General features: G+C 38.1%; 1 protein-coding gene across 1 annotated transcript; it reads right to left on the bottom strand.

The window, feature by feature from the left end:
• On the bottom strand, nucleotides 1-22,592 carry KLRB1 (killer cell lectin like receptor B1). The gene is made up of 6 exons (XM_077871885.1): nucleotides 22,414-22,592; nucleotides 5,918-6,016; nucleotides 5,176-5,250; nucleotides 3,892-4,046; nucleotides 3,409-3,524; nucleotides 1-152 (listed from the first exon to the last, which is right to left on the bottom strand). Exons 1-6 carry the CDS (start codon nucleotides 22,496-22,498, stop codon nucleotides 5-7), a joined length of 678 nt encoding a protein of 225 aa, XP_077728011.1. The 5' UTR covers nucleotides 22,499-22,592; the 3' UTR covers nucleotides 1-4.
• Between the last annotated feature and the right edge of the window lie 3,386 nt (nucleotides 22,593-25,978).

Here is a 25,978-nt window from a genome sequence, read left to right as displayed (position 1 = left end):
GTAGTCAGAATTTAGAACATATTTTATTTCTGTCAGGTTTCAGTTCTTTTTGGCAGATCCATTGATTTTCTGCATCACAGTTCTCTGAAACAATTCCTGTCAGAGAGATGTAAACGCAGCTGCTTTCTTTATTATAACCAGCAATTTGTAATCTGCGAAGCAAAAGAAATGTCTCTGTTAGTATTTGGGATTTTCTCGCGTAATTAATTCTCCTCATCTAGCCAGTGTCTCCTACAACTTTCAGGAAACAATAGGATGCCAAATTATTAGGTATAGAGTAAGTATGCAGTCACAAATATAATGGTATAAACTTTTTAAAAAGATTTAATTAATTAATTAGTTAATTAATTAATTGACTTATTTAGAGCACAAGTTGGGGGGAGGAGCAGAAGAGAGGGAGAGAGAGCAGACTCCTCGCTGAGCATGGAGCAACATGTGGAACTCATAAATCTCTGAAACTTGCGAGTTGATCTTCCCTGGAAAAACGTCCTCTAACAAGAAACTTCATAATATATACGAAGAAAACAAGCTTTAGAGGCTGGAATTCTCTTCTTATCCCCACTCTATTACTAATATATCACGTGAAAAATTTTTTTAATTCTACTAAACTTAAATTTTCTTAAATATATAGGACATAACCACTAATATTTGGGGGACACACTGAAATGGCACTTGTGAAAGTATGACAATGCTTAAACAAAGTATGTGCTGAGGAAACATATTAAGTACACAGTGTGTAATGGGCATCCAGAGTCTACAGACTTTGGACACAGCTAGGGAGAGAGGCTTCATTTGTGTGGTATGTGGTCAGAGGTTTCCTTTTTTTTTTCCAATTCCAAACAGAGGTTGGTGGGTGTCTGCAGGTAAGGGTGGGAGTAGAATCAAAAACAAAATAGGCAGCATTAGGGTGAGGTGCCAGGATGGGGTGAGTTCAAGATAAGTTTATCTGCTTTCAAACAAAGTGGAGTGGTGGCAGTGGACAGGGTGTGTCACAGGTTTTCTTTGTTCCTTCAATGCATTCCTTCGTGCAGCCCCTTGGGCCTGAGCAGCCAATCTGATTCCTCTCAAGTGTCTGACACTCTAGTCAAATTATGAACTTCTTTCAACTGGGCTATTGCCGAAGTCTGCCATGTTTTATCTCTTCTACCCTTTTGATCCCTTCTTAACAATTTCAAGATAACTTTTGTAATGCTCAGATGGCCAGGTCAATGACTTTTTTTTTTTTTTTTTTTCTGAAAGGCCCTCAGTGGCCTCCCAGGCTTTCCTTGGCCTGATGTCAGCCTGGTTCTCTAAATTTATCTCATTTAGTCCTTCAGTAGTCCTGTGAAGAAAATTATCAACCCTCTATTTTTTTCCTTACCTGAAAGCCAGGCTGACAGTTAAAATGAAAACAGAACCTGATACCATTTCTACTATAACTCAATACCTTTCAGGTGTATCTGTTCACTGATACCTTAAAATATTGTTTTTTATCCCAGAGTAAAATGGAATGTTCAGCTGAATATAATCCCCTTTACCTATATCTCTGCTCACAGACACTTCAGCATTTTCCAATTTTATTTTGAATCTCAGTAAAATAAATACACATCCACACCCACACATGCTAAATTTAATCAGCCAAAATTAATCTTTACTATGTATAAAAAATAAAAATTATTTAATATCAAGTTTTCATTTATATTTAAATAAAGTATAGAAAATAATACCTAGAAAGCATGTAAAAAATGAGAATGGATTTTTTGTGTGTCTGTGCTGTGTGTGTATGGTATATATGTGGAGTACATGCGGTGTATATGTGTTGTGTATGTGTAGTGAGTGTGTTTTATGTGTAGTATATGTGTGATGCATGTTTGGTGTATGTCTGTGTCGTTTTTGGTGAGTTTTTCTGTGTGTGTTGTGTATGTGTGGTGTGTTTGTGGTGTACCTGTGGTGTAAGGATAGATTTTACTTAACAGAATGAGTATGCTTGCCTTTTCATAAGTTTATTCTATTCTGGAACACTTACTTTATTAATTGATTGATTGATTGATTGGTGATTTATTTATATGAAGAGAGAGTGCACAGGGGGAGGAGCAGAGGGAGAGGGAGAAAGAAACCCAAGTAGACTCTGTGCTGAGCATGAAGCCCAACACAAAGCTCAATCCCAGGACCCAGGAAATCATGACTTGAGCCAAAACCAATCACCAACTGTGCCATCCACAGCACTTATTTTAAAACCTTCTTTTAAAGAATCACATTTTTAAAAACAGTTTAGAACATGGGTCAAACAATGTAAAAATTTGTTAACTAAGCCAACATCTTTTCAATGTTTAATACTTACTCATATAAATTATCACTGTAGATAAACTTGAACATGTTCTTGTGTTTTAAATTTCATGTTTTTTCCTCATGTTCCTCATGTTTTTTAAATGACAAAAAGCGTTTTAACTATAATTTATACAAATTTGATTGAATCATTTACAGACTCAAAAATGCAATGTATATCATCTCTTCTGAAAAACTTATTGAAAGTTCTTTTCAGAAACATTATTGAATACCTTCATACTTTTGCTTCTGAGGAAAAAAATACTCTTCCCTTGTTGTGAAATGAACCATAAATTCTGTTAAAATATGTAATTTACCTGTCCAGTATCCACTCTCCTATTATACTATTACCTTGACCATCTTACACAAGAAACTGTAATGAGACCCCAATAGAAAACAGCAAATAGATCCTTTGTGGCCTAAGCTATATTAACGCATTCCCTCAAATGACTGTTTCCTTTATACCACTGGTTAAAATATACAGCTGACCTTTGAACAACATGGGTTTGAATTACACAAGTTCGCTTCTATGCATTTTTAAAAATAAATACAGTGCAGTACTGTAAATGTATTTTCTGTTCTTATGATTTCTTAATATTTTCTTTTCTCTAGCTTATTGTAAGAATACAGTAGAGAATACATAAAACATATAAAATATATATTAATCAACTGTTCATGTTGTCAATAAGGCTTTTGGTGTGTCTAGATTCTGCACTCTGATATTTGCTTTTTTCTTTTTCTTTTTATATTCACTGTTCCCTTTTCCTTTTATATTCACTTAAAAATTTTGGCATACTATAAGCTTCCAGCTAGAGATTGTTTAATTTCATGTGCTCCTCCCAAAAAAAAGCCTATTTCTTGTCTCCTCTAAAACCACCTTGCAGATAAAAATATACCTTGCTGTAATGGCCTGATGTCTTTTCATATATGGAACTTTTCAACCAATAACTTCAACATCATTCATCTTCTTTGTCTATTCTGAACCTCTTGAAAATTTCTAAACTAAATTAAAACCACAAAACTCAATTTTCCATAACAATGTTCACTATCTAGAAATGTAAACCTGATAGAGTGAATATTCAAATGAGCTGATCTAATACTCACATATTTGAATTTAAAAACGAACCATTTATCCACTTCCATTTCTTCTCTGATAATGTTAAATTCAGTCCAATCCAAAACAGAATTTCTTTTTTATATATCAGTCCTCTTATGAGTCTCTATCAATGAAACGAAAGGAATGATTAGATATTCAATCTGTACTACTATTCATGGTTTGCATTTTTCTACTTATTCTCTAAAACTGAGTTCAAATCTCACCTTGTCTATGATGCCTTTCTTAACTCCCCATGAGAGTTAATTACTCCTTCTTTGTGATATTATTGTCTATTTATATTCATATTATTGCATATGTTAAGTTATATTCAATTATTTGCTCACACGTGTGTTTAGTCTCTCAGATTGTGAGCTTCTTGAAGCCCGAGTTGCTACTTCTATCCACATAGAACCTCTGCTCTAAAGCCCAAATCTTGGTATGGCTACAAAAAAGTGCTAAATTCTATTAAGGTGTCTTATATAATTATTTACCAACTCTTCCTGATCCTGAATAAGCAGCAAACTGGATTCTTTCACAGAACAGTCAGTTAGACTGTCTTTCCAAGTGTTGGAAGCATGAGAAAAAAACAAGCATTTTTCTTGGAGTAGATGCCAATGTACTGGGCACTGTAACAGATTTGGTTTCTCTGAGGTATACAGAAAGAAGAAATAAGTAAGTGTTATATTTTGTCCTGTCTCCACCCACCACAACCAATCACAAATACACGGGTCATTGTAAATGCACCAAAGTCTCTGATTATCACTAGGAGAACAACAAGTGAATTTATTATAATTTTGCGATTTTTGAGACTTATTTTTATTCATTCTGGTATCAAGAATTGGAAATTCATGACCAGATATGTTGAGCATAGATGGAATCATAGAATATTAGAACAGAGGAAGAGCATCAAAATCATTTAAGGAACCACATCTTGCTTTTTAAGGTACTGACAGAATAATTTAAGTCCACACAATCAGATGGTGGTAGAGTCAAAACTATTTCTGAGTTTCCTTAAACTCATCACTAGTGCTGACTCCACTATATGTCCAACATGTAGTTATCTAAAAAATGTTTATGTTAAACAACATGTGAGCTGCAAGGCAATTGATTTCACTAAATTGATGACAAATTCTATGGAAAATTTCTAATTGCCAAATTATCTATTTGCTGACTTAATGAAATCTATTGGGTAACATTTTCCAGAAGGATTTTTCCAATTTCTTAACATTTCTGTTCTGTAAGAATGTGCATAATCATGATCACATCCTACTACAGTCATTCCACAATAGTGTCTTTATTAACTCATACTACCTAGTGCAGCAAGAGTAATGTTTTAAGATTAATGATCATTGAGATTAACAAACACAATAAATATTTAAAAATTCATTTTATGTTTTAGTTCTACTAATTAGCTTCAGACAAAAGTTATTTCTTTGACAGCCTCATTAAAATCATTAAATATTTCATGGGAGTGTATATTTTACTTTTTAACATAATATTTGGTATTAATTATTGAATATTCTAGGAGCAACTTCTCAGGAAATGACATGAACTGGTGGTTAAGATCATAGTCTCTGATATCAGGTCACAGGTGTAATTTCCATTGTGCCTCTTACTAGGAATATGACCCTAAGTGAGTTGCTTACCCTTTTCATTCCTCAGTTTTGTTCAACAAAATCAGAAAGATAACGCCATCTTAACATATAAGTTGTTAGGAGCCTTTACTTCTGTAATGTATGGCTGTTATTTTTAGGAAAATCAAGCTACCCACTTACCTGTTGTTTCATTCCCGTTCACTTGAACATCTACTCGACATTCTTCTATTGATGAGTTTTGTCTTAAGAATATCACTAGTAAATAAGGAGAGACCATAAGAAGATTAAATGCTGAATGTGGTGAAATGGATATGTTATATTGATCATTTCAGGATCACTATGTTATCTCAACAAGGCTGAATGTGGACAGAAGACGAGGCAATAGCAAAGGGTCTAGTTAGAATACAGCATACATACACAAACAAACAAGAAACTACGTAGAACAGTGAACTCACACAGACCTTGACGTATCGGCTATCTACTTTTAAGTTGTTTATACTCCTGACCAAGCTTTCTCATCTTCAGGATGAGTATAATTACATGTATCCCATAGGAGAGAATGCCTAGTGCAATCTGAAATTTAGTAGACTTAGTAGATACTCAAAAAACTATAAATAATGGAAAAATTTAATTCTTTTGTCATTACCATTTTTTTTTACTATAATTGTGATTATTTTTAGGTTCTGGGAACACATCTGAAATATCAAACAAAGGTGATCAGAATAATTAGGAAGAGAAATGTGAAAGGCTGAAGTTTGTGGAGTAGATTTGGGCAGAGAATTGTGAAAAGCACTTTTTTGTAATTGTTTTTATGTTATTGCTCTTTCACTAAGTTTAAGGTGGCCAAATGATGTTGGTACTCTAACATTTTTTTATAGAAGTATTATTAGTATTCTGAAGCAAATGATCTTGAATCACTTACCTGAAACACTCAACCCAATCACAGTCAAAGTAAGAAGAATAACTGCGGTACAACCAAGTTTCAGAGCAAACTGATGCCAAGCTGAACCTTGACAGACATCTGAGAAGGTAAGAAAATACACTCAGTTAATATAGTTGAGTTCACTTCATACAAAAAAGCAAGGGTGGTTTGGATCAATATACACAGAGTCATGTTGGGAGCTGGGGGCAGGAAAGAACATTTATCAGCCATATTAGAGACCCTCAAAGTAGATTCTCAGTCTGATCCAGCTAAGAGTTTGCTCATTGATAAAACAGAAATATATTTATGTTTGTCTTATGTACAAATGATCAGTGTAATAATCAAATGGGATAGACAGAAAAAGTTTTGACAATTGCCAAGTGCTGTGTAAAAATGAAGCACTGCCCTATTGTCGGAAGTAAGTCAAAGAATTTTGTCTAAAAAGGATGACCTTCGTCCAGTCAAGATATTTTAGAAAGAACTCTATATTGTGCTAAGCACCATTTTAGGTTCTGGTTATATACAACAATTCTATTCTTGGACACGGATTCCTCTGCTTTATTGTCTAAAACAATTATCTCCATCTTGAGTCAGTTGTATGGCATTTGAGGAAGAATGTTTTAGAAGAATGCATATTATTTTCAGTCTTTCAACGAATGAAACATAACCTGAACTTATGTTTACAGCATTGCATAGTCTAACAAAATATCAAATACATTTGGTTTTCTTTGAAATCATATCATTTGCAACATGCTGTATATCTCATGTTCATCAGAAATTGTGATTGTATTAGTTTACAAGAAGGGAGCCTAAATTAATAACAACTTTATCAATGTATTTTGGTTCTAGACATCTTTAAAATCTTAGATTTCATAGGGAAAAATAATGAGAGTAATTTTCTTTTTTTTATAATAAATTTATTTTTTATTGGTGTTCAATTTACCTACATACAGAATAACACCTAGTGCTGATTCCGTCAAGTGCCCCCCTCAGTGCCTGTCACCCAGTCACCACCACCCCCCGCCCTCCTCCCCTTCCACCACCCCTAGTTCGTTTCCCAGAGTTAGGAGTCGTTACATTCTGTCTCCCTTTCTGATATTTCCCACACATTTCTTCTCCCTTCCCTTCTATTCCCTTTCACTATTATTTATATTCCCCAAATGAATGAGAACATACAATGTTTGTCCTTCTCCGATTGACTTACTTCACTCAGCATAATACCCTCCAGTTCCATCCACGTTGAAGCAAATGGTGGGTATTTGTCGTTTCTAATGGCTGAGGAATATTCCATTGTATACATAGACCACATCTTCTTTATCCATTCATCTTTCGTTGGACACCGAGGCTCCTTCCACAGTCTGGCTATCGTGGCCATTGCTGCTAGAAATATCAGGATGCAGGTGTCCCAGTGTTTCATTGCATCTGTATCTTTGGGGTAAATCCCCAACAGTGCAATTGCTGGGTCGTAGGGCAGGTCTATTTTTAACTCTTTGAGGAACCTCCACACAGTTTTCCAGAGTGGCTGCACCAGTTCACATTCCCACCAACAGTGTATGAGGGTTCCCTTTTCTCCGCATCCTCTCCAACATTTGTGGTTTCCTGCCTTGTTAATTTTCCCCATTCTCACTGGTGTGAGGTGGGATCTCATTGTGGTTTTGATTTGTATTTTCCAGATGGCAAGTGATGCAGAGCATTTTCTCATGTGCATGTTGGCCATGTCTACGTCTTCCTTTGTGAGGTTTCTCTTCATGTCTTTTGCCCATTTCATGATGGGATTGTTTGTTTCTTTGGTGTTGAGTTTAAGAAGTTCTTTATAGATCTTGGAAACTAGCCCTTTATCTGATAAGTCATTTGCAAATATCTTCTCCCATTCTGTAGGTTGTCTTTTAGTTTTGTTGACTGTATCCTTTGCTGTGCAAAAGCTTCTTATCTTGATAAAGTCCCAATAGTTCATTTTTGCTTTTTTTTCTTTTGCCTTCGTGGATGTATCTTGCAAGCAGTTACTGTGGCCGAGTTCAAAAAGGGTGTTGCCTGTGTTCTCCTCTAGGATTTTGATGGACTCTTGTCTCACATTTAGATCTTTCATCCATTTTGAGTTTATCTTTGTGTATGGTGAAAGAGAGTGGTCCAGTTTCATTCTTCTACATGTCGATGTCCAATTTTCCCAGCACCGTTTATTGAAGAGACTGTCTTTCTTCCAATGGATAGTTTTACCTCCTTTATAGAATATTAGTTGACCATAAAGTTCAGGGTCCACTTCTGGGTTCTCTATTCTGTTCCATTGATCTATGTGTCTGTTTTTGTGCCAGTACCACACTGTCTTGATGACCACAGCTTTGTAGTACAACCTGAAATCTGGCATTGTGATGCTCCCGATATGGTTCTCTTTTTTAAAATTCCCCTGGCTATTCGGGGTCTTTTCTGATTCTACACAAATCTTAAAATAATTTGTTCTATACTATCTGAAGGTATTTTGATAGGGATTGCATTAAACATGTAAATTGCCCTGGGTAACATTGACATTTTCACAACATTAATTCTGCCAATCTATGAGCATGGAGTATTTTTCCATCTCTTTGTGTCCTCCTCCATTTCTTTCAGAAGTGTTCTGTAGTTTTTAGGGTATAGATCCTTTACCTCTTTGGTTAGGTTTATTCCTAGGTATCTTAGAGTTTTGGGTGCAATTATAAATGGGATTGACTCCTTAGTTTCTCTTTCTTCAGGCTCATTGTTAGTGTATAGAAATGCCACTGACTTCTGGGCATTGATTTTGTATCCTGCCACGCTACCGAATTGCTGTATGAGTTCTAGCAATCTTGGGGTGGAGACTTTTGGGTTTTCTATGTAGAGTATCATGTCATCGGCGAAGAGGGAGAGTTTGACTTCTTCTTTGCCAATTTGAATGCCTTTAATGTCTTTTTGTTGCCTGATTGCTGAGGCTAGGACTTCCAGTACTATGTTGAACAGCAGTGGTGAGAGTGGACATCCCTGTCTTGTTCCTGATCTTAGGGGAAAGGATCCCAGTGCTTCCCCATTGAGAATGATATTTGCTGTGGGCTTTTCATAGATGGCTTTTAAGATGCTGAGGAATGTTCCCTCTATCCCTACACTCTGAAGAGTTTTGATCAGGAATGGATGCTGTATTTTGTCAAATGCTTTCTCTGCATCTAATGAGAGGACCATATGGTTCTTGGTTTTTCTCTTGCTGATATGATGAATCACATTGATTGTCTTACGAGTGTTGAACCAGCCTTGTGTCCCGGGGATAAATCCTACTTGGTCATGGTGAATAATTTTCTTACTGTATTGTTGGATCCTATTGGCTAGTATCTTGTTGAGAATTTTTGCATCCATGTTCATCAGGGATATTGGTCTATAATTCTACTTATTGGTGGGGTGTTTGTCTGGTTTTGGAATTTGGAAGTACTCAATACTCATAGAACGAATTTGGAAGTACTCCATCTCTTTGTATCTTTCCAAACAGCTTTAGGAGAATAGGTATGGTTTCTTCTTTAAACGTCTGATAGAATTCCCCTGGGAAGCCATCTGGCCCTGGACTTTTGTGTCTTGGGAGGTTTTTGATGACTGCTTCAATTTCATCCCTGGTTATCGGCCTGTTCAGGTTTTCTATTTCTTCCTGTTCCAGTTTTGGTAGTTTGTGGCTTTCCAGGAATGCATCCGTTTCTTCTAGATTGCCTAATTTATTGGCGTATAGCTGTTCATAATATGTTTTTAAAATCGTTTGTATTTCCTTGGTGTTGGTACTGATCTCTCCTTTCTCATTCATGATTTTATTAATTTGAGTCTCCTCTCTCTTCTTTTTAATAAGGCTGGCAAATGGTTAATCTATCTTATTAATTCTTTCAAAGAACCAACTCCTGGTTTTCTTGATCTGTTCCACAGTTCTTCTGGTCTCGATTTCGTTGAGTTCTGCTCAAATCTTTATTAACTCTCTTCTTCTGCTGGGTGTAGGATCTATTTGCTGTTTTTTCTCTAGCTCCTTTAGGTGTAAGGTTAGCTTTTGTATTTGAGTTCTTTCCAGTTTTCGAATGGATGCTTGTATTGCGATGTATTTCCCCCTCAGGACTGCTTTTGCTGCATCCCAAAGATTTTGAACGGTTGTATCTTCATTCTCATTAGTTTCCATGAATCTTTTTAATTCTTCCTTAATTTCCTGGTTGACCCTTTCATCTTTTAGCAGGATGGTCCTTAACCTCCACGTGTTTGAGGTCCTTCCAAACTTCTTGTTGTGATTTACTTCTAATTGCAAGGCATTGTGGTCTGAGAATATACAGGGGACGATCCCAATCTTTTGGAATCTGTTCAGACCCAATATGTCGTCTATTCTGGAGAAAGTTCCATGTGCACTTGAGAAGAATGTGTATTCAGTTGAGTTTGGATGTAAAGTTCTGTAGATATCTGTGAAATCCATCTGATCCAGTGTATCATTTAAAGCTCTCGTTTCTTTGGAGATGTTGTGTTAGAAGACCTATCGAGTATAGAAAGCGATAGATTGAAGTCACCAAGTATAAGTGTATTATTATCTAAGTATGTCTTAACTTGGGTTATTAATTGATTGATATATTTGGCAGCTCCCACATTCGGGGCATATATATTGAGGATTGTTAATTCCTCTTGTTGGATAGATCCTTTAAGTATGATATAGTGTCCCTCTTCATCTCTCACTACAGTCTTCGGGGTAAATTTTAGTTTATCTGATATAAGGATGGCTACCTCTGCTTTCCTTTGAGGACCATTCGAATGGTAAATGGTTCTCCAACCTTTTATTTTTAGGCTGTAGGTGTCCTTCTGTCTAAAATGAGTCTCTTGTAGACAGCAAATAGATGAGTCCTGCTTTTTTATCCAGTCTGAAACCCTGCGCCTTTTGATGGGGTCATTAAGCCCGTTCACATTCAGAGTTACTATTGAGAGATATGAGTTTAGTGTCATCATGATATCTATTCAGTCCTTATTTTTGTGGATTGTTCCACTGAACTTCTTCTTAAAGGGGAATTTTAAGAGTCCCCCTTAAAATGTCTTGCAGAGCTGGTTTGGAGGTCACATATTCTTTCAGTTGCTGCCTGTCTTGGAAGCTCTTTATCTCTCCTTCCATTTTGAATGAGAGCCTTGCTGGATAAAGGATTCTTGGTTGCATGTTCTTCTCATTTAGGACCCTGAATATATCCTGCCAGCCCTTTCTGGCCTGCCAGGTCTCCGTGGAGAGGTCTGCTGTTACCCTAATACTCCTCCCCATAACAGTCAGGGATTTCTTGTCTCTTGCTGCTTTAAGGATCTTCTCTTTATCTTCGGGAATTCACAAGCTTCACTATTAAATGTCGAGGTGTTGAACGGTTTTTATTGATTTTAGGGGGGGATCTCTCTATTTTCTGGATCTGAATGCCTGTTTCCCTTCCAGATTAGGAAAGTTTTCAGCTATGATTTGTTCAAATATATATTCTGGCCCTCTGGCCCTTTCGGCGCCCTCAGGAACTCCAATTAAACGTAGGTTTTTTTTCCTCGGGCTGTCACTTATTTCCCTTAATCTATCCTCATGATCTTTTAATTGTCTCTTTTTTCCTCAGTTTCCCTCTTTGCCATCAACTTGTCTTCTATGTCACTCACTCGTTCTTCCACCTCGTTAACCCTCGTCGTTAGGACTTGTAGTTTGGATTGCATCTCATTCAATTGGTTTTTAATTTCTGCCTGATTTGATCTAAATTCTGCAGTCATGAAGTCTCTTGAGTCCTTACGCTTTTTTCCAGAGCCACCAGCAGCTGTAAAATAGTGTTTGTGAATTGGCTTTCTGACATTGAATTGTAATCCAGATTTTGTAACTCTGTGGGAGAGAGGACTGTTTCTGATTCTTTCTTTTGAGGTGAGGTTTTCCTTCTAGTCATTTGGCTCAGTACAGAGTGGCCAAAAACAAGTTGTATTGGGAAAAGGAGAAAAAGAGAGTAGAGAAAGAAGGAAAGAAAAGAGAAAGAGGAAAAAAAAAGAAAAAAAGAAGAAAAAGAGAGAGAAAAAGAAAGAAAGAAAAAGCGTGGGGGAAGCAAACAGAAATTAAAAAGGCAAAAAAAAAAAACAACAATAAAAAAACACGGGGGCACGAGAGAGTATCTTCTGATTCTGTGTACTTTAAGTCCCTTGACTTCCCCTGGAACTTGTCCGTCTAGCTGGTCTTCTGGGGGAGGGGCCTGTTGTGCTGATTTTCAGGTGTTAGCAGTTGGGGGAGCTGCTGTGCCCCTGCCTGGTGCAGGGCTCAGTGGGGGTTGTTTACCCCGTGAGGCCGCAGGAGGAACAGCCCCAGTGGCAGGGCCAGCTCTGGAGCCCTGGAGTCAGCCCCCGCAGTAGCTCAGAGCTCTCGGTTGCTCTCAGGAAAGCTCTCCGGAGCTTTCCTGTTGAGAGTAATTTTCTAATAAGAAAAATTTGTGCGAGAGGAGGGGCAAGATGATGGAAGAGTAGGGTCCCCAAGTCACCTGTCCCCACCAAATTACCTAGACAACCTTCAAACCATCCTGAAAATCTATGAATTCGGCCTGACATTTAAAGAGAGACCAGCTGGAACTCCACAGTGAGAAGAGTTCGCTCTTCTATCAAGGTAGGAAGACGGGGAAAAAGAAATAAAGAAACAAAAGGCCTCCAAGGGGGAGGGGCCCCGCGAGGAGCCGGGCTGAGGCCGGGAGGAGTGTCCCCAGGACAGGAGAGCCCCGTCCCGGAGGAGCAGGAGCTGCACCGACCTTCCCGGGCTGAAAGGGGATCGCAGGGAGGTGGAGCAGGACCCAGGAGGGCGGGGATGCGCTCGGGCTCCCCGGGACAGTAACAGACACCTGCGCCCCGGGAGAGTGCGCCGAGCTCCCTAAGGGCTGCAGCGCGCACGGCGGGACCCGGAGCAGCTCGGGGGGCTCGGGGGCGGCTCCGCGGAGGGGGCTGCGGGGCGGGAGCAGCTCGGGGGGCTCGGGCGGCGGCTCTGCGGAGGGGGCTGCGGGACGGGATTGCGACTCCAACAGCGCAGGCCCCGGAGCACAGGGCGCCGGGACACAGCCCAGGATCCGAGTCCCCCAGGACATGCAGAGGCCAGGAGGGCCCAGGACCCCAAGGACGCTCCTGCCCCGAGTTGAGCAGATCAGCGGCCCCGCCTGGAGCCTCCAGGCCCTGCAGACAGAGAGCTGCGGGGTTACTGCGGGGGCTGAATCCGGGGCTGCAGAGCTGGCCCCGCCACTGGGGTAAACAACTCCCACTGAGCCTCACAGTGGCCACATCGGGAAAACAGGATAAACAGGACTCACTGACCTACACCAGGCAGGGGGCAGAGCAATTCCTCCAAGTGCTCACACCTGAAAATCAGCACAACATGCCCCTCCCCCAGAAGACCAGCTAGACGGACAAGTTCCAGGGGAAGTCAAGGGACTTAAAGTACACAGAATCAGAAGATACTCGCCGTGTTTTTTGTTTTGTTTTGTTTTTGCTTTTTGATTTCTGTTTGCTTCCCGCACCTTTATTTTCTTTCTTTTTTTTCTTCTCTTTTTTTTTCTTTTTTTCTTCCTTTTTCCTTTTTCTCTTCTCTTTCCTTCATTCTCTCCTCTCTTTTTCTCCTTTTCCCAATACAACTTGTTTTTGGCCACTCTATACTGAGGAAAATGACTAGAAGGAAAACCTCACCTCATAAGAAAGAATCAGAAACAGTCCTCTCTCCTACAGAGTTACAAAATCTGGATTACAATTCAATGTCAGAAAGCCAATTCACAAACACTGTTTTACAGCTGCTGGTAGCTCTGGAAAAAAGCGTAAGGACTCAAGAGACTTCATGACTGCAGAATTTAGATCAAATCAGGCAGAAATTAAAAACCAATTGAATGAGATGCAATCCAAACTACAAGTCCTAACGACGAGGGTTAACGAGGTGGAAGAACGAGTGAGTGACATAGAAGACAAGTTGATGGCAAAGAGGGAAACTGAGGAAAAAAGAGACAATTAAAAGATCATGAGGATAGATTAAGGGAAATAAGTGACAGCCCGAGGAAAAAAAACCTACGTTTAATTGGAGTTCCTGAGGGCGCCGAAAGGGCCAGAGGGCCAGAATATATATTTGAACAAATCATAGCTGAAAACTTTCCTAATCTGGAAGGGAAACAGGCATTCAGATCCAGAAAATAGAGAGATCCCCCCCTAAAATCAATAAAAACCGTTCAACACCTCGACATTTAATAGTGAAGCTTGTGAATTCCCGAAGATAAAGAGAAGATCCTTAAAGCAGCAAGAGACAAGAAATCCCTGACTGTTATGGGGAGGAGTATTAGGGTAACAGCAGACCTCTCCACGGAGACCTGGCAGGCCAGAAAGGGCTGGCAGGATATATTCAGGGTCCTAAATGAGAAGAACATGCAACCAAGAATCCTTTATCCAGCAAGGCTCTCATTCAAAATGGAAGGAGAGATAAAGAGCTTCCAAGACAGGCAGCAACTGAAAGAATATGTGACCTCCAAACCAGCTCTGCAAGACATTTTAAGGGGGACTCTTAAAATTCCCCTTTAAGAAGAAGTTCAGTGGAACAATCCACAAAAATAAGGACTGAATAGATATCATGATGACACTAAACTCATATCTCTCAATAGTAACTCTGAATGTGAACGGGCTTAATGACCCCATCAAAAGGCGCAGGGTTTCAGACTGGATAAAAAAGCAGGACTCATCTATTTGCTGTCTACAAGAGACTCATTTTAGACAGAAGGACACCTACAGCCTAAAAATAAAAGGTTGGAGAACCATTTACCATTCCAATGGTCCTCAAAAGAAAGCAGGGGTAGCCATCCTCATATCAGATAAACTAAAATTTACCCCGAAGACTGTAGTGAGAGATGAAGAGGGACACTATATCATACTTAAAGGATCTATCCAACAAGAGGAATTAACAATCCTCAATATATATGCCCCGAATGTGGGAGCTGCCAAATATATCAATCAATTAATAACCCAAGTTAAGACATACTTAGATAATAATACACTTATACTTGGTGACTTCAATCTATCGCTTTCTATACTCGATAGGTCTTCTAACACAACATCTCCAAAGAAACGAGAGCTTTAAATGATACACTGGATCAGATGGATTTCACAGATATCTACAGAACTTTACATCCAAACTCAACTGAATACACATTCTTCTCAAGTGCACATGGAACTTTCTCCAGAATAGACGACATATTGGGTCTGAACAGATTCCAAAAGATTGGGATCGTCCCCTGTATATTCTCAGACCACAATGCCTTGCAATTAGAAGTAAATCACAACAAGAAGTTTGGAAGGACCTCAAACACGTGGAGGTTAAGGACCATCCTGCTAAAAGATGAAAGGGTCAACCAGGAAATTAAGGAAGAATTAAAAAGATTCATGGAAACTAATGAGAATGAAGATACAACCGTTCAAAATCTTTGGGATGCAGCAAAAGCAGTCCTGAGGGGGAAATACATCGCAATACAAGCATCCATTCGAAAACTGGAAAGAACTCAAATACAAAAGCTAACCTTACACCTAAAGGAGCTAGAGAAAAAACAGCAAATAGATCCTACACCCAGCAGAAGAAGAGAGTTAATAAAGATTTGAGCAGAACTCAACGAAATCGAGACCAGAAGAACTGTGGAACAGATCAAGAAAACCAGGAGTTGGTTCTTTGAAAGAATTAATAAGATAGATTAACCATTTGCCAGCCTTATTAAAAAGAAGAGAGAGGAGACTCAAATTAATAAAATCATGAATGAGAAAGGAGAGATCAGTACCAACACCAAGGAAATACAAACGATTTTAAAAACATATTATGAACAGCTATACGCCAATAAATTAGGCAATCTAGAAGAAACGGATGCATTCCTGGAAAGCCACAAACTACCAAAACTGGAACAGGAAGAAATAGAAAACCTGAACAGGCCGATAACCAGGGATGAAATTGAAGCAGTCATCAAAAACCTCCCAAGACACAAAAGTCCAGGGCCAGATGGCTTCCCAGGGGAATTCTATCAGACGTTTAAAGAAGAAACCATACCTATTCTCCTAAAGCTGTTTGGAAAGATACAAAGAGATGGAGTACTTCCAAATTCGTTCTATGAGTATTGAGTACTTCCAAATTCCAAAACCAGACAAACACCCCACCAATAAGTAGAATTATAGACCAATATCCCTGATGAACATGGATGCAAAAATTCTCAACAAGATACTAGCCAATAGGATCCAACAGTACAGTAAGAAAATTATTCACCATGACCAAGTAGGATTTATCCCCGGGACACAAGGCTGGTTCAACACTCGTAAGACAATCAATGTGATTCATCATATCAGCAAGAGAAAAACCAAGAACCATATGGTCCTCTCATTAGATGCAGAGAAAGCATTTGACAAAATACAGCATCCATTCCTGATCAAAACTCTTCAGAGTGTAGGGATAGAGGGAACATTCCTCAGCATCTTAAAAGCCATCTACGAAAAGCCCACAGCAAATATCATTCTCAATGGGGAAGCACTGGGATCCTTTCCCCTAAGATCAGGAACAAGACAGGGATGTCCACTCTCACCACTGCTATTCAACATAGTACTGGAAGTCCTAGCCTCAGCAATCAGGCAACAAAAAGACATTAAAGGCATTCAAATTGGCAGAGAAGAAGTCAAACTCTCCCTCTTCGCCGATGATATGATACTCTACATAGAAAACCCAAAAGCCTCCACCCCAAGATTGCTAGAACTCATACAGAAATTTGGTAGCGTGGCAGGATACAAAATCAATGCCCAGAAATCAGTGGCATTTCTATACACTAACAATGAGCCTGAAGAAAGAGAAACTAAGGAGTCAATCCCATTTATAATTGCACCCAAAACTCTAAGATACCTAGGAATAAACCTAACCAAAGAGGTAAAAGTTCTATACCCTAAAAACTACAGAACACTTCTGAAAGAAATGGAGGAGGACACAAAGAGATGGAAAAATATTCCATGCTCATAGATTGGCAGAATTAATGTTGTGAAAATGTCAATGTTACCCAGGGCAATTTACATGTTTAATGCAATCCCTATCAAAATACCTTCAGATAGTATAGAACAAATTATTTTAAGATTTGTGTGGAATCAGAAAAGATCCCGAATAGCCAGGGGAATTTTAAAAAAGAGAACCATATCTGGGAGCATCACAATGCCAGATTTCAGGTTGTACTACAAAGCTGTGGTCATCAAGACTCTGTGGTACTGGCACACAAACAGACACATAGATCAATGGAACAGAATAGAGAACCCAGAAGTGGACCCTGAACTTTATGGTGAACTAATATTTGATAAAGGAGGAAAGACTATCCACTGGAAGAAAGACAGTCTCTTCAATAAATGGTGCTGGGAAAATTGGACATCCACATGCAGAAAAATGAAACTAGACCACTCTCTTTCACCATACACAAAGATAAACTCAAAATGGATGAAAGATCTAAATGTGAGACAAGATTCCATCAAAATCCTAGAGAAGAACACAGGCAACACCCTTTTTGAACTCGGCCACAGTAACTGCTTGCAAGATACATCCACGAAGGCAAAAGAAAAAAAAGCAAAAATGAACTATTGGGACTTCATCAAGATAAGAAGCTTTTGCACAGCAAAGGATACAGTCAACAAAACTAAAAGACAACCTACAGAATGGGAGAAGGTATTTGCAAATGACATATCAGATAAAGGGCTAGCTTCCAAGATCTATAAAGAACTTATTAAACTCAACACCAAAGAAACAAACAATCCCATCATGAAATGGGCAAAAGATATGAAGAGAAACCTCACAGAGGAAGTCATAGACCCGGCCAACAAGCACATGAGAAAATGCTCTTCATCACTTGCTATCAGGAAATACAAATCAAAACCACAATGAGATCCCACCTCACACCAGTGAGAATGGGGAAAATTAACAAGGCAGGAAACCACAAATGTTGGAGAGGATGTGGAGAAAAGGGAACCCTCTTACACTGTTGGTGGGAATTTGAACTGGTGCAGCCACTCTGGAAAACTGTGTGGAGGTTCCTCAAAAAGTTAAAAATAGACCTGCCCTCCGACCCAGCAATTGCACTGTTGGGGATTTACCCCAAAGACACAGATGCAATGAAACACCAGGACACCTGCACCCCAATGTTTCTAGCAGCAATGTCCACAATTGCCAAACTGTGGAAGGAGCCTCGGTGTCCATCGAAAGATGAATGGATAAAGAAGATGTGGTCTATGTATACAATGGAATATTACTCAGCCATTAGAAAGGGCAAATACCCACCATTTGCTTCAACGTGGATGGAACTGGAGGGTATTATGCTGAGTGAAGTAAGTCAATCGGAGAAGGACAAACATTGTATGTTCTCATTCATTTGGGGAATATAAATAATAGTGAAAGGGAATAGAAGGGAAGGGAGAAGAAATGGGTAGGAAATATCAGAAAGGGAGACAGAACATAAAGACTCCTAACTCGGAAATGAACTAGGGGTGGTGGAAGGGGAGGAGAGTGGGGATTGGGGTGAGTGGGTGACGGGCACTGAGGGGGACACTTGACGGGATGAGCACTGGGTGTTATTTTGTATGTTGACAAATTGAACACCAATGAAAAAGTAATTATTATTATAAAAAAATAAAATTTTTCATAAATGAAACAGATGACTTTAAATAAATTTCAAATGTTACAAAATAAAAAAATAAAAAATAAAGAAAAAGAAAAATTTGTGGAGTAACACTGGGCTATAGCTTCCAAAATTAAATCAGATCTGATGGGAATTATTCTGGTAATTCATACCTACCTTACAATTATAAGTTGTTTTCTATATTCTATTATTAAAGCAGAGGGCCTTTACCAGTAAAGGTTTTCCAAATTATCTACAGTTATGGATTTGTTTATATTATCTAGTCTTTTAAATATTTTCTCTTATATTTCTCTATAGAAATTATTACTTGTTTTGATTTGGTTGTTAAAAACATTAATATCATATTTGTTCAAACTCTATCTTCTATGCTCCTTAGATGTTCAACAGTGACCTACAAGTCCTCTCCTGTTTGTTTTTTTATACTCTCCCTGGCAATTGCCTTGTGCAACCCAACTTGCAGAGAACTTCAGATTGTCTCTTCCATTAGTACACTGAGATTCATATGAGTTGGCTCTTTCGAAACATACATTAACTATTTCCAACCTATTGAGCATCATAGTTTAGCATAGTCTATCTTAAAAGGGTTCCAATTACATTAGCCTACAGTTGGGCAAAATCATTTAATGCAAAGCCTATTTTATAATAAAGTGTGGAATATATCATAATTTATGGAATACTGTGTTGAAAGTCAAAAGCAAGGATGAGAACTGGATGTTATATTGTATGTTGGCTAATTGAATTTAAATAAAAAAAAGAAAGTGAAAGCAGAATGGTTGCATAGGTACAGGAAAGCAGAATGGTTGTGTGGGTTGTTGACCCTTTTGATTGTGTGGCTGATGCCCAGCATTATGAGATAGGACTATATTGCACGTTTGCTACTCAGGGATTGCTGGCTATTGCTATTGCCATTGTATTTGCAATTGCTATTGTATTGCTATTGCACCATTATAAAGTCCAAAAATTTTAAGTTGAACCATTGTAAGTAGGGCGCCATTTGTATAGGTCAAAGGCAATTTGGAGTGACTTTAAAAATACTTATTTAGGAATGCCTGGGTGGTTCAGTGGTTGAGCCTTTGGCTCAGGTTGTGGTCCCATAGTCCTGGGATGGACTCCTGCATCAGGCTCCCCACAGGGAGCCTGCTTCTTTCTCTGTCTATGTCTCTGCCTCTCTCATGAATAAATAGATAAAATCTTAAAAAAAAACACCCAAAACTTAATTTGTTCTTGCTAAGACTTTTTTTTTTAAAGATTTTATTTATTTATTTGAGGGAGAGAATGCAAGTGGGGAAAGGCAGAAGGAGAGGGAAAAAGAATCTGAAGCCAACTCAACATTGAGTGCAGAACCTGACATGGGGCTCAATCCTACCACTGGGAGAATATGACCTGAGCAGAATCCAAGAATCCTATACTTAACCAACCTAGCCACTCAGTTGCCCCTTGTAAAATTTAAGGAACTGAGTGGAAGGTCCTTTGCTTGGTATACTCTTCCATATTAACTTTCTCTACTGCACTACATGAGATTAAATTAATGATGTTACAATAGCAAACTGAAGGGGCCAGTACACTTTAGTCATTGGGAAATACCCGCTCAGGGCTCTTCTTTGGGTATAAACAGTATGCTAAATCATCTTACTCTGTTGCTCTAAATCTTTCAATGGCTTTCTATCCAGTAGATCTGAACCTATAAAGTCTATAAATGGTCTGCAGTTCCCCATTCAGTTTGGCTTCCAATGACCTCTTTAACTTCACCTGCTGCAGCTCTCCTTGCACACATGCTGACAGTTCACACTAGGAGCTACTAGCATGCTGCTCCTACAGTGGGATGGGCAAATTCTCATCCCCTAAAAGACTCTTTGCCCAGATACCATGACTTTCTCCCACAATTCTTTCAGGTCTTGATTTACATGTCATTTTGCCATCACCTTCTGTGAATATTCCATTTGATGTCCTCCCCCAAAGTTATTCTACATCTACTTTTTATTTTTCTCAATTGCACTTAATATTATGTGATCTTTTTAAATATACTTAGTTCTTTGTTTATCTGTATGTGTCTATAGTAGTATAATATAAACGCAATAAAGGAAAAGATTTTTTTCTCTACTTTGCTCACTTCTGTAGTCTCAGCACCAGTCATATGCCTGGCACATAGAAGGTGTTTATTTTTGAATGAATGAATGACCGTGAAGCATTTTGCCAACACAACACCATAATTACTCTTCTAGGGGACCAAACCCTTGGCTGTAACAAAATAGGTCACGGCTCACATCTCTGTCTGGTTTTAATGATTTCTTTTGGGCACTCACTATTTTATAGTTACCACAGCCTGAAAAGTTTAGCTAGGAAGCTCAGAAGTGGTTTCACAATAACCGTAATATCAGGTCAGTGCTTTTTTTTTTTTTTTTTTAAACAATCTTTTTAAAATTTTTATTTATTTATGATAGTCACAGAGAGAGAGAGAGAGAGAGAGGGAGGCAGAGAGAGAAGCAGGCTCCATGCACCGGGAGCCTGACGTGGGACTCGATCCCAGGTCTCCAGGATCGTGCTCTGGGCCAAAGGCAGGCGCCAAACCGCTGCGCCACCCAGGGATCCCAGGTCAGTGCTTTTTAATGACATATTTTGTTGATTTTATTCTATTTTTTTTTCAGGTCCATGTTCAGGATGATATTTTGTAGAATAAAAAAATAATCAGACTAGATAAATATTCTGGACCCATTGATTTGGGGTCATAGAGAGTAGCTTTTGAGGAAAATCTCCCTTTTTCTGGCATCCCCTTTCAACATCACCTTACTTTCTCTCTACTTTTGCTAGATCTGAATAGGGTACAAGAAGTCTTGCTCTTTCCTATAACAAAATCAACTGTGTCTAAACCAAACCCCAGGTGTAGTTATCAAAATCCTCCAACTCACCCTAATTCCCCTATGAAGAGTATGGTGAAACTTGTTTGGTAAACTTAAACTTGTTCCCCCCATTTGGAACATTGATAATTTAATAGTTTCAAACCTATACTAAATCATCCTAAAAGGATATAGCCCACAGGCCGAGCACAATATGAAACGAATATCAGGTTAGATAAAAATTCCAATATTACATTTGTTTAGATTTCAGAAAGTCATGATAATTTCATACATATTTTCTGCCTAGTTTCTGGCTTTTTTTCACCCAGGTCTAGGCCATAGCATCCCTCATTTATTACTTCACATTAAATTTTCATATATATTTTTTTTCACTAACTCAGACAAGTGCTAATTTCACCAAGTGCTGAGTAGGTTCATCAATGATATTCTCCAAGGTCTCATGGCTTATCTCCTTCTAAATTGTGATACTTTTCAAATATCAAGTTTCAAAGTTAGAAATTATTGCATAGTAATTATATTGAAGTCTTTGATCTTGAATATGATTTTCTTTCAGAATTTTTTTCCCCTGTCTCTTTGGAGAATGAAGGAAGCTAGTCATTTAAGTTTATATTTTGTATTGTGAAAAATACTATGGAAGTGAATTAGCTGGAACTTAATCTTAGTATTTTGAGAAGGGATTTGGAATTAGGTAGGTTGCCATTAATAGCAAGGTACCAATGTGTCTCTAAAAATATTACTTTGTTCGTACATGTAAAATATTTCTCCCTGGTTTTTAACCAAGGCTCAGTAATAGAAGTGATATTCACTTTTCGTACAAGCATCTTGATGAACAAAGAAATCTACAAGGTGTGTGCTTTTGTTCACAGTTATTGTTACCTCAGACAAACTATGCTGCTCCACCATAACATTCATATAAGACTGCTAGTCAGTATAAATACAAGAGGAAATTCTAACTCTGGAAGATAAACAAATGCCAAAAGGAAAAATTAAAGGTACTTACCTTGAGGAAGAGATGGAGGTGATGAACTCGCAAAGCAAGAACCCCTGGATAAATTTAAATCAGCATATATCACTTGTCTATCCATTGCAAGCAGGAGAATATGGCACTGAACTTGTGTGCAAGGACAGATTTCAAGTTCTATGAGTCAAGATCAGCAAAAGGAAGTGCCCAGGCTGAAATGCTTTGTTGTTTCTTTTGTATGCCCAACCACCCACACTTTTAGCTGTGGGTTTTCTCCATAAATTAGAGAGATAATCCATTTATTGGGGATCCAATATACTTAGATATGTAATATCTACTTTGCTTAATTAACTGGTCTGTTGTTTGACAAAATTTGGGGGAGATTTTTTGTTGTCCTTCTAACCATCTGTTTTGAGTATCTTTCTCAGGGCCAGGACTAGGGTGAAGCAAATGAGACATTCATCTATGGTGCAAATTTAAGGGAGACTCCAAAAAGACTCCACAGTCAAGAGAAATAATACTCAATGCAATGTTGTAAAAAATAAAGATTTATGCAAAAATTGGCAGGATGCATTTCAAAAGCTCTAAATTCTTCCTGAAATATTTGTGCTCCAAATAAAGTTGCAAAACCTAGAAAATGGTATTTAAATATGGAAATGGCCCCTTAATAAGACAATTGAAAACCATCCATAAAACGATCTTAGCTTAGTTCTAAAGGTGCTTGTGAGTATAGCAGTCTCCACATAAGTAAAAAAAAAAAAAAAAATTAGTCTGCCAGAATTATAGAAAGTGGAAGATGTGAGTTTGTGGAATTTCTGCTCTTTCAAGGATTTTGAGGCAGAGGACCATGGATGCCACCAAGTCTGACATTCCCATGTTACAAATAAGAAAGGGATTTCCTCAAAGTTGCTTGCAGTAACCAGGACAGAATTGTACCAAATGCTCAAAATTACTGAACAGTGAAAGCAGTCTTCTGGTTTTGATTCTCCAGGAAGCAGGAAGAGTCACTTTATTTGTGCTGTGATATCTGGTTTTGTCACATATTTTACCTAAATTTTTAGAGTAAATATAACCTGCCAGAATTATGGAAGGGTATACTGGGTCACCTATATAGAATAGTCATTCTTGAATTTTAGTTTCTATATATAATAACCACCTGAAAACTTGTTAATAATGTAGAATCTTGTCTCATATACTCTTCCCTTTGTAAAATACAGTTAGTCTGAGGTAGGGGATATGGAAAAAAAATCAGCCCAGGTAACTGAGGTGGTTCATGAACCATACATAAATACTCATGTAGCAAGTAAAAAGTGTGGAGATATTTGAGAAAGATCAATAAAGTGAACAGAAGTCAGATAGGGTATTTAAATAATGCTTTTAGTGCACTAAAGTTTAATATAAAGTTACTCAGCACTGGGGTGCCTGAGTGGCTCAGTCAAGCATCTGCCTTTGGCTCAGGTCAGGATCTCAGAGTCCTGGAATACCAAATGTGGGGCTCCCTGCTCAGTGGAGAGTCTCCTTCTCCTTCTCCCTCTGCCCCCCACATCCACTCATGCCCACTCTCTCTCTCAGCTAAATAAATATTTTTTAAAAATAAGGTTATGCAGCACAACTGTGAAGATTAAGAATCTACAATGACCATATGAAAATATAGTTTGAGTGTTTCTTTCAGAGTGTTTCCTTCAAACAGAAGCTTGTAAAAGCCAGCTGCAAAAGTATAAACTGGATTGAAGTAGAAACAAAAAGTGAGTTCTTTACTCGTCCATATGCAATATGCAATATATTGATGGCTCATTTTGTTTGTTCAGCCATCTTCACAATCATCCATCTCAAAAGACCGTTATTGTGCAATCATTATTGTATACATATAAAATAAACCCTTTATGAGAATTCAAACCTGGAGAATTTTTTTAGTTATTTTCATCTAATCATCTAGATAGCACTTTTGTAAAAAGTATTTCAGAATTTAGGAATATACTGTTAGATATGTATGTATATATGTATACATGTTATATGTATGTATGTTATATGCATATATATTTGACAGTACATCCCTGACTATGTGTATGTGTGTGTATTTATAAATACACACACACATATATACACATACAGAGACAGGCACACACATAATATATAGAATGTTAAAGCTAAATATTTCAGAGAATGAATGATTACAAGCTCTGAGATTTAGAATGTGTAAGAGTAGCAATAATATTGAGTAGCTCAGAAAACAATAAAGATAGATTTTTAAAATTCTATCACCTATTTTGACATTGAACTTTTCTAGGTTAATGGTGGGAGTTAGAGTGGATAGGAAGAGAGAGTAAAATAAAAGCAAATTTATCTTTGAACGTGCAAAAATATAATAGAGGTCAAAAGATGGCTAGGAAATGGAGAAATTAATGATAAGAGAATAATTTGGTGCAAAAAGGTGAAAACACAAGAGACAATAAGTAATCAGGAGACAAGAGAGTCCACTTTAGGCTTATAATATAAAAGAGGCTACAGGCCCACCTCTTCCAATGAATATGGATCAAAATACCTCTGTAAGAGCCCTTGAGACCAGCTGGGCAACTGCAGCAACCAGAACCAAGAACACATTCCACCAAAGGTGGTAGGATAATTCCCAGCATTTGGTACAATCATTGGTGTCCTCACCCCTAGAGAGTATACTGTGGAGACATCGAGAGGAAATGCCATGTAATCTCCTTTAGATAGGGGACAGGTGGGGGGAAGAGTAGACCAAGCACTCAACATTCTGGATTGTCTGAGGACTACTCAAGGAACTGGTTTCTGTCTTGCCTGACTCAGAGTGCTTAGGGGACCAGCTCAAAATTAGAAGCTACTGAAAACTGAGGTGAACAGCAAGCAGAGGTACATTAATACAGGCAGGCATGGGAGGAAAGGAAATGAAGAAAATTATTCCATTTACGATAGCATCAGAAAGAATAAAATACTTAGGAATAAACCTAATTAAGGCAATGAAAGACTTGTACATTGAAATCTACAAAACTTTACTGAAAGAAATTACATAACACATGAATAAATAGAATGACATCCCATGTTCATGGATTGGAAGACTTAATATTGCTAAACTGTACATACTACATAATCTTCAGATTAAATGCAACTTGTATCAAAATCATATCAATGACACTTTTTTTTTCAGAAATATAAAAATGGGGAACCTACGTGGCTAAATCAGTTAAGCATCCAACTCTTGATTTCAGCTCAGATCTCAGTGTCATGGGATTGAGCCCCATGTCCGACTTCATGCTGGCCTTAGAGCCGTTTGGGATTCTTTCTCTTCATCTGCCCCCCACCCCCAAAAGAGAAAGAAATAGAAAGAAGTCATCCTAAAGTTCACACGGAATCTCTAGGAACTTCAAATAGACAAAATAATTTTGAAAAAGAAGAACAATGTTGGAAAACTCATACTATCTGATTTAAAACATATCATAAAGCTACAGTATTGAAAATCGTGTGGTACTGGTGAGAAGACAGACAAATGAATCAATAAAATAGAGAACCCAGAAATAACTCCCATGCTTTTGGCTATATGACCTCAATAAGTGTGCCAACATTACTCAAGGGGAAAAGAGAA

Source organism: Canis aureus, chromosome 25, assembly GCF_053574225.1.
Source record: "Canis aureus isolate CA01 chromosome 25, VMU_Caureus_v.1.0, whole genome shotgun sequence".
In the NCBI taxonomy this organism is placed as follows: Eukaryota; Metazoa; Chordata; class Mammalia; order Carnivora; family Canidae; genus Canis; species Canis aureus.
Note: the sequence above shows the minus strand (reverse complement) of the source record. Positions and strands in the feature narration are given on the sequence as shown.

Coding starts and splice junctions, on each gene's coding strand:
- KLRB1 (XM_077871885.1), bottom strand. CDS start 22,498: ATGGATAGACAAGTGATATATGCTGATTTAAATTTATCCAGGGGTTCT. Junction 5,251..5,917: donor GATTGGGTTGAGTGTTTCAG/GTAAGTGATTCA, acceptor CTTATTTACTAG/TGATATTCTTAAGACAAAAC. Junction 153..3,408: donor TCGTTTTTAAATTCAAATAT/GTGAGTATTAGA, acceptor TTTGCTTCGCAG/ATTACAAATTGCTGGTTATA.